This window comes from Eptatretus burgeri, chromosome 3 (genome assembly GCF_056783735.1).
Source record: "Eptatretus burgeri isolate ZD-2024b chromosome 3, Ebu_testis_v1, whole genome shotgun sequence".
In the NCBI taxonomy this organism is placed as follows: Eukaryota; Metazoa; Chordata; class Myxini; order Myxiniformes; family Myxinidae; genus Eptatretus; species Eptatretus burgeri.
The window spans coordinates 49,112,638-49,129,088 of NC_140963.1; the positions used below are offsets into that span (position 1 = coordinate 49,112,638).

Genomic DNA, 16,451 nt, shown 5'->3' on the forward strand with positions numbered 1-16,451 from the left:
ACAAATATAAAAAGGAACATATACATATATATATATATATATATATATATATATATATATATATATATATATATATATATATATATATATATATATATTGTTGTGGTTGAGGAAATTCGCAAACCACCATTCAGGTCCCGTAGGTGAGATATCTCTGTAAGTACATGTGTAGTTAGCCCCAAACCCGTTGTTTAGAGGGAATAAATGTGATTCATTCGGGCTGCGACCCTTTAAGATAGCCGTTTTTCTGTTCTATCTTTATTTTGAACCAACCACGTCTCAACCGCCATCACACAACAACCACCAACCGCAACGCCGCTTCACAACAACAACGCCAACAGCCACGACCTTTACCTTCATAGCTCGCTACCGCAAACATCGCATCACCGCCATTCCAAGCGTCACCGTGGCCATGGACCACCACTTTAAACCCTCCACCACCTTCGCCTCTCCTTCTGCGGCCATTCCTGCACCACTTGTGAATGCCGAGCATCAGGCTGTCCTGGCCTCGTGCGGGACGCGCGCCGAGCCGCGGGTGCAAAAAGTGGCCTTTCCGAGGAGAAGTCGGATCAGGAATGATACACGCCCACTTCTGATCCGTCCAATCAGCAAGCGCGGGGCAATTTGGCCCCGCCTCCAGGCGCGTCGGAGTAGAATCGATATATGCAAATTCGAGGATCAGGGGAGATTCACACCCCTTTTTCTCCGTCCAATGGGCGAGCGTGGCTCCACCCCCGAGCTCGTTCTGATCCAGAAATTTGCATATGGGTTCTCCTGCCGTACTATAAAGTGCCGAGCGCGGGGCGAATTTCGTCAGTTTTGGGCTCGGGCGAGTTGGAGAAGTGTGGCAGCAGCAGTCAAGATGGGTCTGGAGGAGAGTCAGTCTGTCGGGGTTCGGAGTCTGTCAGGGAGCTGCAGAGAGGGGAAGCCGGGAGCGCGGTCGAGGTCGCAGTGGAGTCGCTCGTCGCGGGACCCAAGCAAGCCAGCTATCCTCTTTCCCCAGAGCATCAACAATTCCCTCCTTTTTCCCCCCTGCGCTGAGATAGTGCGGAAAGACCCCATTCCAAGCAGTGCCAACGAAACCCACGGAGGAGCGCGGAGTCGGGGCACTGCCGCCACATTTGCGGCTCATCACAAGACGGGTAGGCTCCACCCGGTCTCGCGCCCACAGGCCCCGTCTGTCCCCTTGTCGTTGAGGGTGGCCCTTTTCTTTTGCTTTTGAGTATATGTGTTGTCGGCGCCGTCTGTAAAGTAAAACTGTGGAAGTGTTGCCATGTGTTCGCGTAGTCGGTAGTAGATCTGCATTGTTGTGCTTCTTTTGTTGCAATTGCTTTTGGTGGATAATTGTTGTAATTGTATATGTGTGCTTTCCGTGTGCCGCGGAATAAATGTGCCTCATGTTGAACTGTTTTTCCCGTTTCGCTTCGTCTTTTCTTTAATTGAATCCCCATCTTGCTTCACGTAAAGGTTTGGTAGTGGGCTAAATACGCCCGATAATTAATTGGAACCGTCAAGGTTGACAATAACACCGCTCGGTTATCCCGATAGTACGGAACGGGTCGCTTAAAGTGGCCTGTGTCCGGAGTCGACCTGCGGCGAGGTGCGATCGCCCGGTCTACCCTCCGTGTGGGTACTTAGGTAGGTCGAATTTGGCGAACAACCCTATCCCACGCGGGGGGCCGATTGGCACGATCGTGTTGAGGCCGAAAGGCCCACCCATGACTAGTTCCCGGCGTTGGTCCGAGAGGGTCACGACAGAATTGTCCGTCCGGTGGGCGACGTGCCGCAATTCGAGTTACGTGGCCGCTCGCACGCCGGCGGGCGCAAATTCGCAACAATATGCACCTGAGAGTATTGATTGAGGTGGTTGAGCAGGTAAGCGAGATGTTAACGGATATTTTCAATCGTTCACTGGACTCAGGACAGGTACCAGAGGATTGGAGAGTATCAAATGTAACACCATTATTGAAGAAAGGATCCAGTGAAGAATTGAGAAACTATAGACCTGTTAGTTTGACTTCAGTTGCGGGGAAGGTGTTGGAGACATTAATTAAGGACCGGATGAGGAACCATTTATACAAATACAAACTAATTAAAGGTAGTCAACATGTGTTTACCAAAGGTAGTTCCTGTTTAACAAATCTTTTCGAGTTCTATGAAGCAGTGTCTGATTGGGTGGATGAGGAAAAGGTAGTGGACATCGTATATCTAGACTTTAAGAAGGCATTTGATAAGGTACCACATTGGAGGTTGTTAGCGAAAGTGAGAGCTTGTGGAGTGGCTGGTCAGGAAGCTAATCGGATTGCAAACTGGCTTAGTGGTCTGAAGCAAAGAATGGCTGTGAGTGGGAGGATGTCTTGCGGGGAGAATGTAAGTAGTGGAGCACCTCAGGGAACAGTACTCGGACCATTACTTTTCATTATTTACATCAATGATTTGGATAGTGGGATGAAGAGTAAGCGTTACAAATTTGCAGATAACACAAAACTTGGAGGTAAGGAGGAGAGCAGAGGGGTTGGTGATCAGATAGAGGAAAATATTGATACTTGTATAGATTCGGCAAAAGTCTTGCAGATGGAATTTAACTTGAGCAAGTGTGAGGTGTTGGGGATGGGAAATAACAATGAAAATAGAGATTACAGGATGCAAGGGGTAATTTTGGAGAGTGTCACACAGGAGAAGGATCTGGGGGTGATAATAGATACGGGAGGTAAGGAGACATCACAATACCAGGTAGCTTTAGGTGATGCAAATTGGGTTTTCGGTTGTATTTGGAGAGGGGTCAATTATAAATCAAAAGAGGTGGTGTTAACATTGTACAGGAATTTAGTGAGGGCCACATCTAGATTATTGTGTGCAGGTTTGGTCACCACACTTCCGGAAGGACATAGATGCCATGGACTACTAGATTCAGCGCAGGGCTACTAGATTGGTTCTGGGTCTGGCTAGACTCAGCTATGAGGACCGGTTGAAGGAGACGGGGCTTTATTCACTAGAAAGAAGGTGGTTATGAGGAGATATGATAGAAATGTTTAAGATAATGAAAGGTCGAGATAAAATAAGTTCAGATGAATTATTCAACAGAGTAGACAGTGATCGGACCAGGGGCCATACATAGCCTGAGACTAAAGAAAGGAGGGTTAAGACAGTAGTAAGGCAGGAAACTTTCACTCAGAGAGTAGTTAATGCATGGAATGGCCTCCTGGACAGGTAGTGGCAGCAGAAAAAGTAGATAAGTTTAAATTAGAATAAGATAGGAACCTGGGAGTTATGGATATAGAGTGGTTTGGGGATGTTGATCAGACTTTTAAGTGGTTTGAGCATTGATGGGTGATTGTGTCAATGTGTACGAATTGCTGTTGCTGGGGGTCTTGTCAAGAGGGGTGTTGTGTGTGTTTTAACCAAGCCCATGCCCCTCCCCTGAAGGGAAGAAGAAAAAAAAATACAAAAACTACAAAAACTTTAAAATATATATTTCATTAATTTATTTTTAAAATTGCATTTTCTTCCTTGGATCTTGTGTATATTAATTAGTATGGTGTTCGTGCAGGCATGATGGGCTGAATGGCCTTCACCTGTGTTGGATTTCCTTGTATGTCCTTTTATCCCATTTAATAATGTATATGCAATGTATAATTTTGTCCGAGAGGATTGCGGGTGGGAAATCCGAGTGACCCTGTCCAGTGTAGATGGTGAGACCATTTCATTTTCATTGTTTTAATCAGGTAAGCATAAAAAATCACATTGGTCTCACAATCTATCTATCATGGGCATATTATGTCTACCCAATTGGCACCTCATACTGAGTGCATATTGGCTCCATAATTTCAGATGAGCACCACTCTGTGGTCGAAACGTTAGACCTGAGCCTTGCCCTTCGAAGCAATGTTGTTTGAGTTTGCGGTCCCTTTTTATCCTCAAGTCGAATCGTGTTATTTCTGCATATGAAAATAAGCATAAAAATTTTACTTTCATTCCATGAGTAATCAAAGTGCTTCCTTGTGGCAAAGGTGTGCAGCAAAATTTCTGAGGCAGTCATGAACAAATATATATATATATATATATATATATATATATATATATATATATATATATATATATATATATATATATATATTTGCGCTCGGCGCTTTATAGTGGCATAGGAGAACCCATATGCAAATTTCTGGATCAGAACGAGCTCGGGGGTGGAGCCACGCTCGCCCATTGGACGGAGAAAAAGGGGCGTGAATCTCCCCTGATCCTCGAATTTGCATATATCGATTCTACTCCGACACGCCTGGAGGCGGGGCCAAATCGCCCCGCGCTTGCTGATTGGACGGATCAGAAGTGGGCGTGTATCATTCCTGATCCGACTTCTCCTCGGAAAGGCCGCACTTTGTACTCGCAGCTCGGCGCGCGCCCTGTACGAGTCCAGGACAGCCTGACGCTCGGTGCCCACAAGCGGTGCGGGAATGGCCGCAGAAGGAGAGGCGAAGGTGGTGGAGGGTTTAAAGTGGCGGTCCCTGGCCACGGTGACGCTTGGAATGGCGGTGATGCGATGTTTGCGGGAGCGAGCTGTGAAGGTAAAGGTCTTGGCTGTTGGCATTGTTGTTGTTGTGAAGCGGCGTTGCGGTTGGTGGTTGTTGTGTGATGGCAGTTGAGACGTGGTTGGTTCAAAATAAAGATAGAACAGAAAAACGGCTATCTCAAAGGGTCGCAGCCCGAATGAATCACATTTATTCCCTCTAAACAACGGGTTTGGGGCTAACTACACATATACTTACAGAGATATCTCACCTACGGGACCTGAATGGTGGCTTGCGAATTTCCTCAACCGCAACAATATTATCTGGACCCGGAGCTTTATGTACTCTTAGATTACTGAGCTGTTCCTTTACTTCCTCCATTCCAACCTGGATCTTCCGTAAAAGCCCTTCCTCACCTCCTCGATAGATACTATCAGCTATTGGCAATTCTCCTGACTGTTCTTGTGTAAAAGTTGAAGCAAAATACCTGTTTAATAAGCCTGCTATCTCACTTTTATCACTCACCACTCTCCCGGTGCTATTCCTCAACGAACCCACACTGGTCCGAACCTGTTCTTTTCTCCTGATATACTAAAAGAAAGCCTCGCTATTATGTTTAATATTCTTACCCATGTCATTCTCATACTCTCTTTTGGCTTGCCGAGTTATTTTCTTAACTTACTTGTGTTTACTCTGATAATGATATAAATCTAACTCCAGTCCTGTTATTTTAATCCTAATAAATGCCTTTTGCTTCTCCTTTATAGCGTTCCTTATCTCACTGCTCAACCACCCTGGTCTCCTTCCACTTCTAGTTTTACACCTCATTGGAATGTACTTACTCTGCACTCTATACATTTGGTCCTTAAAGGTTTCCCATTTTTCTGATGCTGATTGTCCTGTTGTTAGAGTCTCCCAATCTACATCACCCAATACTCTCCTCATACCCTCAATGTTTGCCTTCCTGAAATCTAATCGCTTTACCCTACCATCCTGAACTCTAACCCTTAACAGAACCTTTGCACACACAATGTTATGGTTACTTGCTCCTAAATGCTCCTAAACCTTCACCTCCTCCACCATATTAGGATCGTTACTTAAAAGGTCTAACACTGCACTCCTCCTCGTGGGCTTGTCTACAAACTGGGGTAAAAAGCAATCCTGGACTAAAACTAAGAAATCCTCATCTGCTCTGCCCTTTCCCTGTTCCTGGACCCAATCTATCCCTGGCAAGTTAAAATCCCCTATAATCAATACTCTTCCCTTACCACATTCCCTTTTGAATTATTTTGTGGAATCATGATTTCTGGAAATGGAGGTGCAGGTGAGATAACATGAAGACATAACTAATTATTTTAACAATAAAAGGGAAAGTGTGAGTGAAGAGCGTGAAAGAAGGATGGAAGTGGATAGTTCAAGGTAGGAACAGGAAGTTATTGTTGGAAGTGGGGAAAGAGACACAACTACCTGAAGGTAATATTTTTTTTCTCTGCAAGACTGAGGGTCATGGGAGAGCAATGTTGAATTGACAGTGGGATAGCGAGCATCTCATAATATTATGAATATACTCACCACATGCAATAGATCCTTTTTCAACATCAATGTTATTTTTGGGTGAAAAAAGGAAACAATGACCTCAATATCAACGCGAATGGAATGTGGTACAGCGCATACCTCCATCAGACTGAACAGTTTACATTTTGCATCCCATTGATAGGCCGGATCTGCATGCGGACCTTCACCAAAATCTAATTGGCTTGTTCTTGTCAGCTTACCATCTCATCCGCCTAATTTTGTAATATTCCGTCCAAAACTTTTTGAAATTCTGTGCAATATATATCGTTTTTGGCCCCATCTCTCAATGGTGAAGAATAACTTTTAAAAAGTATAGTATCCGGATCCTGATCTTAATGAAAATCTAATAAATTTGTCATGTCTCATACCAAGCCTGTTCACCAAATTGCGTCCGAATTTGTCCACAACTTTTTGAGATATCCTGCTCAAAGTCAGTCAGACATACAAACAGACAGGGGTAAAAACATAACCTCCATCCACCTTCATTGGTGGAGACAATGAGGCAAAATCAGAAACTAATTACATTCATTTCCCATGAATGAGCAGAAAATAAGGGAAGAATCTAAATGGAAACAATTATGATGGATGAGTGACGTAACAGAATTTCTGCACAACAAAAATTAAGGCAGTATTTAAACTTCTCTATTTACATATATTAAAATGTCATGATATCAAACAATATTGCAAGATCTCTTATGAAATCAAATCTGTCCACAACTTTTTTTTTTGATTTTTTGTATACAATGTCGAGGCTCCTATAAAAGCTAATATCCTGCACACAAACAAAAAAAAAAACAAGGACATTCATAAAAAGTACTAAAGGAAGCTGCACTATTTATGAATGTCTTTACAGTTGTGGAGGAACTCTGGGAAGGGTTTGTTTGAAACAGCGAAGCGCTGACCTTCAGTAGTCTTTCATGGTTGTTTTATGCAGCTTCTTCGGCTCGAAGAGCATGGAAGGAGTTTATATATATATATATATATATATATATATATATATATATATATATATATATATATATATATATATATATATATATATATATATATATATTCCTAGCTACCTGGGTTTAATTGATTAGGTGAGAGCTTCTTGGATAGTCCCTCCATTCACAGATGAGAGATGTGAGCGAGTCTGTTTTTCATTTATATATTGACTGCTTTTGGCATTTACATGTGGTGCATGCTTGGGCGCCTCAGTAGCTCATGTTTCTGTCTGCACTGTCGCTGATTATTCGCCAATAAACGATGAAACCGGTCCAGCAGCTGAGTGGGTGTGCAGCATTAGGATTCTCATGTGTGTACTATTTTTGAATGTCTTTACAACTGTGGAGGAACTTTGGGAAGGGTTTGAAACAGCAAAGAGCTTACTCGTCTGTCTGGTGACGTCACAAATCTGGCCATCATGAAAATCTCAAATAGATTTTTGCAAATGTGGTTTATTTTATTGTTCTGGACCTATAATTTGAAAAAAACAAATTGCTTGATATTTTTTCCTCGGCCATCTTCATGGTATGGCAGCCATCTTAAAATTGAACTAAAATTAGCGTGAATTTTACCGATATAATAAATATATCAATTTAGAACTGGCATGAAATTTTTTCTGAGGGCATTTCAGATTGGATAAAGTTTATCTTCGTATGTCTATCTGATAAATACATCGGAAGGATTGATTTCATGATTTTAGACTGGCCTTTTTATGATCTTTTATGATAAAATGGGCACAAAAACCGACAAACAACCTACTGGTATTTCATTATATATTGTTGTATTCCATGTTGAACAGGCTATTCAATTTTGTGTTTGTATCAGTGTTTTATGTACCTGCATGTAATTTCTCATTTCACCATATTAAACCCAGAGAGAACATGTCTTTTTTTCCCAGATCATGTACAGTATGTTGAGAAAGCAGATACACACGCCAAACGAGCTAGACTGGAAACGGACTATTCACGCTGTATTATTTGCCAGGGTGTGAGCCTTGAGAATGTAATTACCAAGCCAAAGGATGATAGCAAAAAATAAACTGCAAAATGTTGTAAACCAAAGAGCAGAATATGGTGAGAATGAGTTTGTGATCATCAACAATCGACTTCAGGGCCCCTCTCGAACAGACCTGAAGGATAATAACATCTTGTGGTACAAAGCATGTTATGCTAACTGTACAAGTGCATTACACATCAAACGATCAGAGGAGCGTCATATAAGGGCTCTCACTAATGAAGATACTGGTCTGCTTTAGAAAAGGAAAGGACAGCCAGCAAAGTCACAGCATGGGCCGCCTGCTGAAACACTTTCTGCAGAAGAGCCATTCACCAGATCTCGGAAATCATCATTTCAGAGAACTGAATGCATTTTTTTGCCAGCGATAAAGATTTGTCGAGGATCAACTTCATATCTGTCGAAGTCATAATGTTGGCAAAATAATTGCCCACATTGTAGAGACTTCTGGAAATGAATAGTGGCGTGTCAACTATGCTGAACTGATAGCTCCTTCAGATGCGCTGTCAGTATGGCAGAAAGATCCCATCATTCTGATTTCAGCCAGTCGAAATTGGATCGACAAGAAAGGAATATGCAGCGTCTCAAAGATGTCATCATCTGAAATAATCCCTTTAATGTAGACGTGTTGGAGAATAACATGAGAGATAAACTGATCAACATTACAAACAACATGGTCATTCCTCAGGACATCTCTGAGAATATCCTGAATACAGAAGCTCGAGAGAAGGAAGTACATGAAAAGTTTGTTAATGACAGAATAAAAGGATGTGGAAATATATGAGACAAAATGAAGAAGGTCAAAGTACAAATGTGGACATCAGCTGGAAAGGAGATTAGATCAAACCATGGAAAACAAGAAATTGTGATGAAGTGATGTGCATCGATGTTGGCTCGGCTTCTTGTCATATCAGGATCTTCCCATGATGTTGACATGAAAGAGGTAGTTAGTATGTATGAACTTTCTACAATGAACGATGTACTCATACAAGCTGGAGGTCTACTGCATCCATGCACAAACAAGTCACAACTGGCTCACGAGCTCATTCATCAGATGGATACAGATAGTGACTCAGAAACGGATGGTCCGTTGCCTTCAAATGTGCCAAATCAAGCTGCTCTAGTTGTTGATGGTATGGCTGTCATCAATGAGCAGACAGTATTCAAAGCTGCCATGAAGAACTGTAATGACTTGGCATCTTACTTTGTCCAAGCCATTGATCGCAAAGGATTGACGTATTAATCAGTGTGCGTGGTTTTTGACAATTACTCTCTATCAAAAATTCACTCAAAGCAACAGCACGAAGTCGTAGGACAGGTGGCAAATAATCTCACATCATGGACTACAAAGTTAATGATTGCACAGCTATCAGAGGTGTGCAGGCATTCCTCAGCAGTACTGAAATCAAAGGTCAATTGACAATATATCAGGCAAACAGTCATCACCATGTCTGAATCCACCGATGTGATCACTGTCACACGTGAGGGTAAAGCCGGCAGAGGTGCAGATGATTTAGAAATCATGGAACACTCACACGAAGAGGCAGACACACTCATGATATTTGCTGTTGCGAAACTGCACAGAGTTTTGATAAAGGTTCACGTATACTCCCCAGATCCTGATGTCTTGGTCTTGGCATTATCAATGCTACCAAATCTTGGCTAAGATACAAAGCTCATCATGAATATGGGTCGGAAACGAAGGTATGTAGCCCTTCAGCCTATATATTATGCTCTTGCTGCCAGACGAATAGCAGCTCTGAGGGGTTTCCACGCTGTTAGTGGCTGTAACACCACTGGAAGGATGTATGGCAAGAGCAAATCAGCATGATGGAAAGTTTTCACAAAGACATCTGATGAAATGCTGACAGCTCTCGGAGGTCTCGGCATTGGAGAACAAGCAACAAAACAGGTGATAACAGGCAGTGAGAAGTTGATCTGTTCACTATTCAGCTCAAAGACTGAACAAATCACAGAGATGAAGGATCTTTGCTGGAATTGTTTTGGAAGTCTGAAATCAAAGCAAGGAGTTGAAGAAAGTTACCACCAACTTCGGGTGGCGTAACAGAGCACATTAAACGAGCTCCTCTGCAGTGCCATATGTGGAGTCGGTCATTGACATCAAATAGATAGAGCCTCAGGCCAATAGAGCCTCGGCACATGCCCGGTTTTTATTTCAATATGACCGCTCATTTCCGGTCACATGCTGGTGCTCGAGCTCAAATGGAGGAGTGCTTTTCAAAAATATATTATGCAAACCCCAAGTAAATAAACGTTCAATCATATCATTGATGGGGTGCTCTGCTCTTTTTTTTGTTTGTTTTTACTTTCACGTGGTCTGGTGTTGTATGTGTGTGGGTGAGCAAGTGTGTGAGCTTGTTGTTTTTATGTTTTCAGGGCACGAACACAGCTGGTTTCGTGTCCGGGTTTGGTATGATGAGTTGTTGGTTGTGTGAGTGTTGGGGTTCTCATTGGGTGTTGTGCACATGTAGATGTGGGGTATGGGATTGAGTGTTGTTTGTCACTCACCTTACCCAGTTGTTTGCACCATCCAGTTTTTTTTTTCATTTGCATCAGAGATGTGCATTGTGTGGGTATATCCACCATCTCTCCCCAGTTAGACCACCCTCCTGGCTCTTCATGTGTCATGCTTCCAAAATCAACCTGTGTCGTTTGTTGGATGTTGTGTCTAGGACATCCCATTAAAGTAAATTTGTGGCCAAATTGCAAGCAATGACGTGATATGTCTGACTGTGTCACCTTTCGAAGCCTCTTTGCTCGATTATGTTGATCCAGCCTTCGTTTTAAATTTCTCCCAGTTTCACCAATGTAGTCACAGTCGATACAGTCTGGCATCCCGCACTGCTCACTAAACTCTCCTCTTATGGTATCCAAGGCAATCTCCACTCGTGGCTTGCGGACTGTTATAATTGATCAAATAAAAACCGGATATGCGCCGAAGCTCGGTGTCTATTTTTTCGGGGCTCGGGGCTATTCGAAGCTCGGTAGGGGGGGGTCTCAGCCTGAGCAGGTGAAGCTGGTGAATCCTTGCTTGAGACCAGGTATGTTCTTGCTTTTTGCTCAAATTAGCAGAGTAGATCAAGTGTTAATTTTGGTTGGAAGCACCTTTGTCTTTAAAAATGTGTAATATATAAATATATATATATATATATATATATATATATATATATATATATATATATATATATAAATATATAATTGACTCCTCCCACACTCCCCCAGCTGAAGAAGCTGCGTAAAGCATCCCAAGAAGACCTACACAAGGTAAGCACGACGCTGTTTCAAACCCTTCCCAGAGTTCCTCAACAACTATAAAGACGTTCACACATAGTACACACATGAGAATCCCATTGCGATACACACCCTCAGCTACCGGACCGGTTCATCACTTATTAGCGAATCATCAGCAATAGCAGACAGCAATGCATACCAACGAGGCTCCCAAGCATACACCATGTGCAAACGTCAAAGGCAGTCAATACAAATAAAGAAATACCCACCCACATCTCTCACCTGTGATTGGAGGGAGTAGCCAATCAGTTATATTTATGTATATTAGGGTGGTTCAAAAACAGCAAAAATAATTGGTCAGATGCGAATCCGTGCACTTCTGAACTTCCTTGGTGAAAATGGACTCCATTTTCGAACTCAGTAGGGTCGATTTACTCTAAGAAATGTTTATGCAGACGACAAATTAATTATAGATTAGAAAATATCGAAATGAGTGGGATTAGTTACTCAACTCCAGTAATGATAAATGTTGTTTTAGGTCATATTTTCGAAATGGTAGTGAATTCAATGTCGGTGTAGTCATTACTAAGAGTAAATCGACCCCATAGAGTTCGAAAATGCACTCAATTTCCACCTTGGGCATCCAGAAGTACCTGTGATCATACCTGACCATACCCTAATTTATTCAAGTCATGAGACTAAAAGTCGTCTTTTGGAGCGACCTCTAAATCACCTCCGATCAAGCTAAATAAAATTATGTGCGTTATTGGATCATATTAGAATAATTTTAAGCTTGTGGAGCAACATTCTATTTTTTTCGACTTTTTTGGACCAACCTCATGTCTATATATATAATATATATATATATATATATATATATATATATATATATATATATATATATATATATATATATATATATATATATATATATATATAAATATATATATATAATATATATATATATATACACATACATACAGTGGGGAGAACAAGTATTTGATACAATGCCGATTTTGCAGGTTTTCCCACTTACAAAGCACGTAGAGGTCTGTAGTTTTTATCATAGGTACACTTCAACTGTGAAAGACGGAATCTAAAACAAAAATCCTGAAAATCACATTGTATGATTTTTAAATAATTAATTTGCATTTTTTGCATAAGTATTTGATACATCAGAAAAACAGAACTTAATATTTGGTACAGAAACCTTTGTTTGCAATTAAAGAGATCAGACGTTTCCTGTTGTTCTTAACCAGGTTTGCAGACTGCAGCAGGGATTTTGGCTCACTCCTCCATACAGATCTTCTCCAGATCCTTCAGGTTTCGGGGCTGTCTCTGGGCAACACAGACTTTCAGCTCCCTCCAAAGATTTTCTATTGGGTTCAGGTCTGGAGACTGGCGAGGCCACTCCAGGACCTTGAGATGCTTCTTACGGAGCCACTCCTTAGTTGCCCTGGCTGTGTGCTTCGGATGGTTGTCATGCTGGAAGACCCAGCCACGCCCCATCTTCAATGCTCTTGTTGAGGGAAGGAGGTTGTTGGCCAAGATCTTGTGATACATGGCCCCATCCATCCTCCCCTCAATACGGTGCAGTCGTCCTGTCCCTTTGCAGAAAAGCATCCCCAAAAAATGATGTTTCCACATCCATGCTTCAGGGTTGGGATGGTGTTCTTGGGGTTGTACTCATCCTTCTTCTTCCTCCAAACACGGCGAGTGGAGTTTAAACCAAAAAGCTCTATTTTGGTCTCATCAGACCACATGACCTTCTCCCATTCCTCCTCTGGATCATCCAGATGGTCATTGGCAAACTTCAGATGGGCCTGGACATGCGCTGGCTTGAGCAGAGGGACCTTGCGTGCGCTGCAGGATTTTAATCCATGACGGCGTAGTGTGTTACTTCTGGTTTTCTTTGATACTGTGGTCCCAGCTGTCTTCAGGTCATTGACCAGGTCCTGCCGTGTAGTTCTGGGCTTATCCCTCACCTTTCTCATGATTATTGAGGCTCCACGAGGTGAGATCTTGCATGGAGCCCCAGACCGAGGGAGATTGACTGTTATCTTGAACTTCTTCCATTTTCTAATAATTGCGCCAACAGTTGTTGCCTTCTCACCAAGCTGCTTGCCTATTGTCCTGTAGCCCATCCCAGCCTTGTGCAAGTCTACAATTTTGTCCCTGATGTCCTTAGACAGCTCTCTGGTCTTGCCCATTGTGGAGAGGTTGGAGTCTGATTGATTGAGTGTTGACAGCTGTCTTTTCTGCAGATAACGAGTTCAAACAGGTGCAGTTAATACAGGTAATGAGTGGAGAATGGGAGGGCTTCTTAAAGACAAAACTAACAGGTCTGTGAGAGCCGTAATTCTTACTGGTTGGTAGGTGATCAAATACTTATTTCATGCAATAAAATGCAAATTAATTATTTAGAAATCATACAATGTGATTTTCAGGATTTTTGTTTTAGATTCCGTCTTTCACAGTTGAAGTGCGCCGATGATAAAAAATTACAGACCTCTACGTGCTTTGTAAGTGGGAAAACCTGCAAAATCGGCAGTGTATCAAATACTTGTTCTCCCCACTGTATATACATATATATATATATATATATATATATATATATATATATATATATATTTCAACCAAAATGCTCAAAAATCATTTTGCCAACCTCAGAAGGATGACAGGGTGAGTCAACCCCACCTGGTATTAATTCAACAGCGAAGCAAGTTTTGAACTCAGGATCCTAAGATCCCAAGCCCACCCCCCTAACCATTAAGCCAACACCAGGCATACCATGATAATGGCCCCCTCATAGTCCTGACCTTAACATCATACAAGTTGTCTGGGATTATGTGGACAGGAAGAAAAATGAAAAACAACCAAAATTAAAAGATGAATTATGGGAAACATTGCAGAATGTATGGAACAACCTCCCAATGGAAAATATCCAGAAATTACAGGAAAGCACTCCAAAATTGATACCTGCTGGTTTGCATGAAAAGCTGGTCACATCAAATAATGAAATTTCACTAATTAGTGTGGTAACTACAACTCATTTTTTGTTTAAATGAAACAAAATAAATATAGAAGAAACAATAAACAAAAGCAAATCTACAGAGATGCAAGAACACACATGAAGAAACAAAAAATTATATGACACAATAAACTGCATACCTTCTACAAGCACTGCCATGCGCACCTGGCTGCCATCCATGACCTGGAGGTCAGTCAAACCCTGGATAAACCTTGGTGCACTTGATCTCACTTCGGTTAGAGAGTTTGTGCTCAATTCATGATGATTGTCAAGTTTCCATATTCCAATCTTGTGAGGCTCTGTCACGAGCCGAGGATTTGCTGCAGTACAGAGGTAAAGACTGTTGCTGAACATCATTTTGATTCGATGATTCTTCCTCATTTCAAGTGATGACAATAGGCAAATGCAACATTTACATTTACATCCCAGGGAAGAAAGCAATATGACTGTATCGATCAAATTTAACAAATTTGGGTTATCAGTCTAAAATATAAAGCATAATAAAATAAATCTACACCAACAAACACAGCTCAGACATTACTTGATGCTTCTGACGCAAATCTCCGCATGTTGGAAAAGATCAATCACTGTGTTGTCAAATCGCCTTCTGCAGGATTATAGCCTGAGCTGTGGTTCAACTCATCCTAATTCCCTCAAAGCAGGGCACAGCAACCTACATTCCCCCTTCATTCTGTGGTCACAAAAAGCACAACAGCCTGGGTGTCTGTTCATCTCCTCAAAAACAAATTAAAACTACAGAAAGCATCTCAAAATACAAAGCGTCCTCTTTGTACTCGAACTAAACTTGACGAAAATGACAGTTAAAAAAACATTGTACATTTTATTCGTTTATGTTCTCACTATTTTCATAATAAGATGTTTGTTGAAGATTTAATGACAAAAGCTCAATTGGTGAAAATGTTATGACCTGGACAGATACACTGAAGCTCAATGGTAATTAAAGAAACACGGAAGCGATACAAAACGGGCCGTCTCATGCCTGACGCGCTGCGACGAGGCTAATAAGAGCTATCTATAGTCTTGACCCAATTTTTTCAAAATTATGTTCTCCAAATTTTCAAAATAAAGGTTTGTTGAAAATTTGATGACAAAAGCTCAAATGGTTAAATTATTCATTGATTAAATAAATAAATAAATGAACGAATGAATGAATGAATAAACAAACAAACAAACAAACCAACAAATAAACTTATGAGGAGTTTGCCCATCATCCAGCCTTAAGGCCACTCAAAGGTGGGGGCTATAAAAAGAAATTGTGGGAAGGGGAATTGCTGGGAAAGGAGATACCTATTAACATCTCTCTTAAACTGGGAAAGGTTTATGTTGCTGGGAAACAGTTGCAGAAGGGAATTCCAGAGTTTGGCAATGTGTGGGACAAAACTGGAGGAATATCGTACTGTGTTGACCTTAGACAGTGTGGGGGTGTGCAGAGATTGTGAAACGTGTTGAATGCTTGAAAGTATGTAAAGGAAGGACAAGTAGTGAAAGGCCTTTTGAGCATCTTCCATTATTGTACCTGTAAAAGAGACATAGAGGCGAAAGAGCATCGAACTGAGAGAGGTTCCAGAGATGATGCCAGATCATGGCTTATCAGGTTAACAACAAGTTGTTGAATTCTGTCAAGAAGGGACAGAAGATGAGTCGGAGCACCCATCCAGATGTGACTGCAGTATTCCATAACTGGACATATGGTGGTCTTGCACAAGTGGAGGGAGGCCTCGGGAGGGAAGAATCGGCAAGCCTAATACAAGCAACCAAGTTGCTGGGAGGCTCTTTTGGCAATGCCAGAAATGTGCTTATCCCAACAAGGAAAGAAGTAATGTTCAGACCAAGAAGAGAGATGCCAATGAGTTATTGTAATGGTGTTTGTTCCATAACCAGGTTATGAAAAGAGGGGGATATTGACCTGGACATGGATAGCAGATGGGTCTTCTTTTGATTGATGCTGATCCAGTGGCGTATCGAGGAAAAATGACGCTCAGGGCCAGTTGTAAAATTTCCGCCCCCTCGTAACTCATATGCTGAATTAATCACAAAGCCCAATGAAATAATTTTGTTACCTC

General features: G+C 41.7%; 1 protein-coding gene across 6 annotated transcripts in view; it reads right to left on the bottom strand.

Moving 5' to 3' along the window:
• MYLK (myosin light chain kinase) overlaps positions 1-16,451 on the bottom strand; it is a 213,325-nt gene that overhangs the window by 84,041 nt on the left and 112,833 nt on the right. For all 6 annotated transcript variants that reach the window (XM_085873203.1, XM_085873200.1, XM_085873199.1 and 3 more), the window contains one exon: positions 14,508-14,687. In XM_085873203.1, the coding sequence (XP_085729329.1) occupies positions 14,508-14,687 (180 nt within the window). The remainder of the gene's footprint in view (positions 1-14,507; positions 14,688-16,451) is intronic.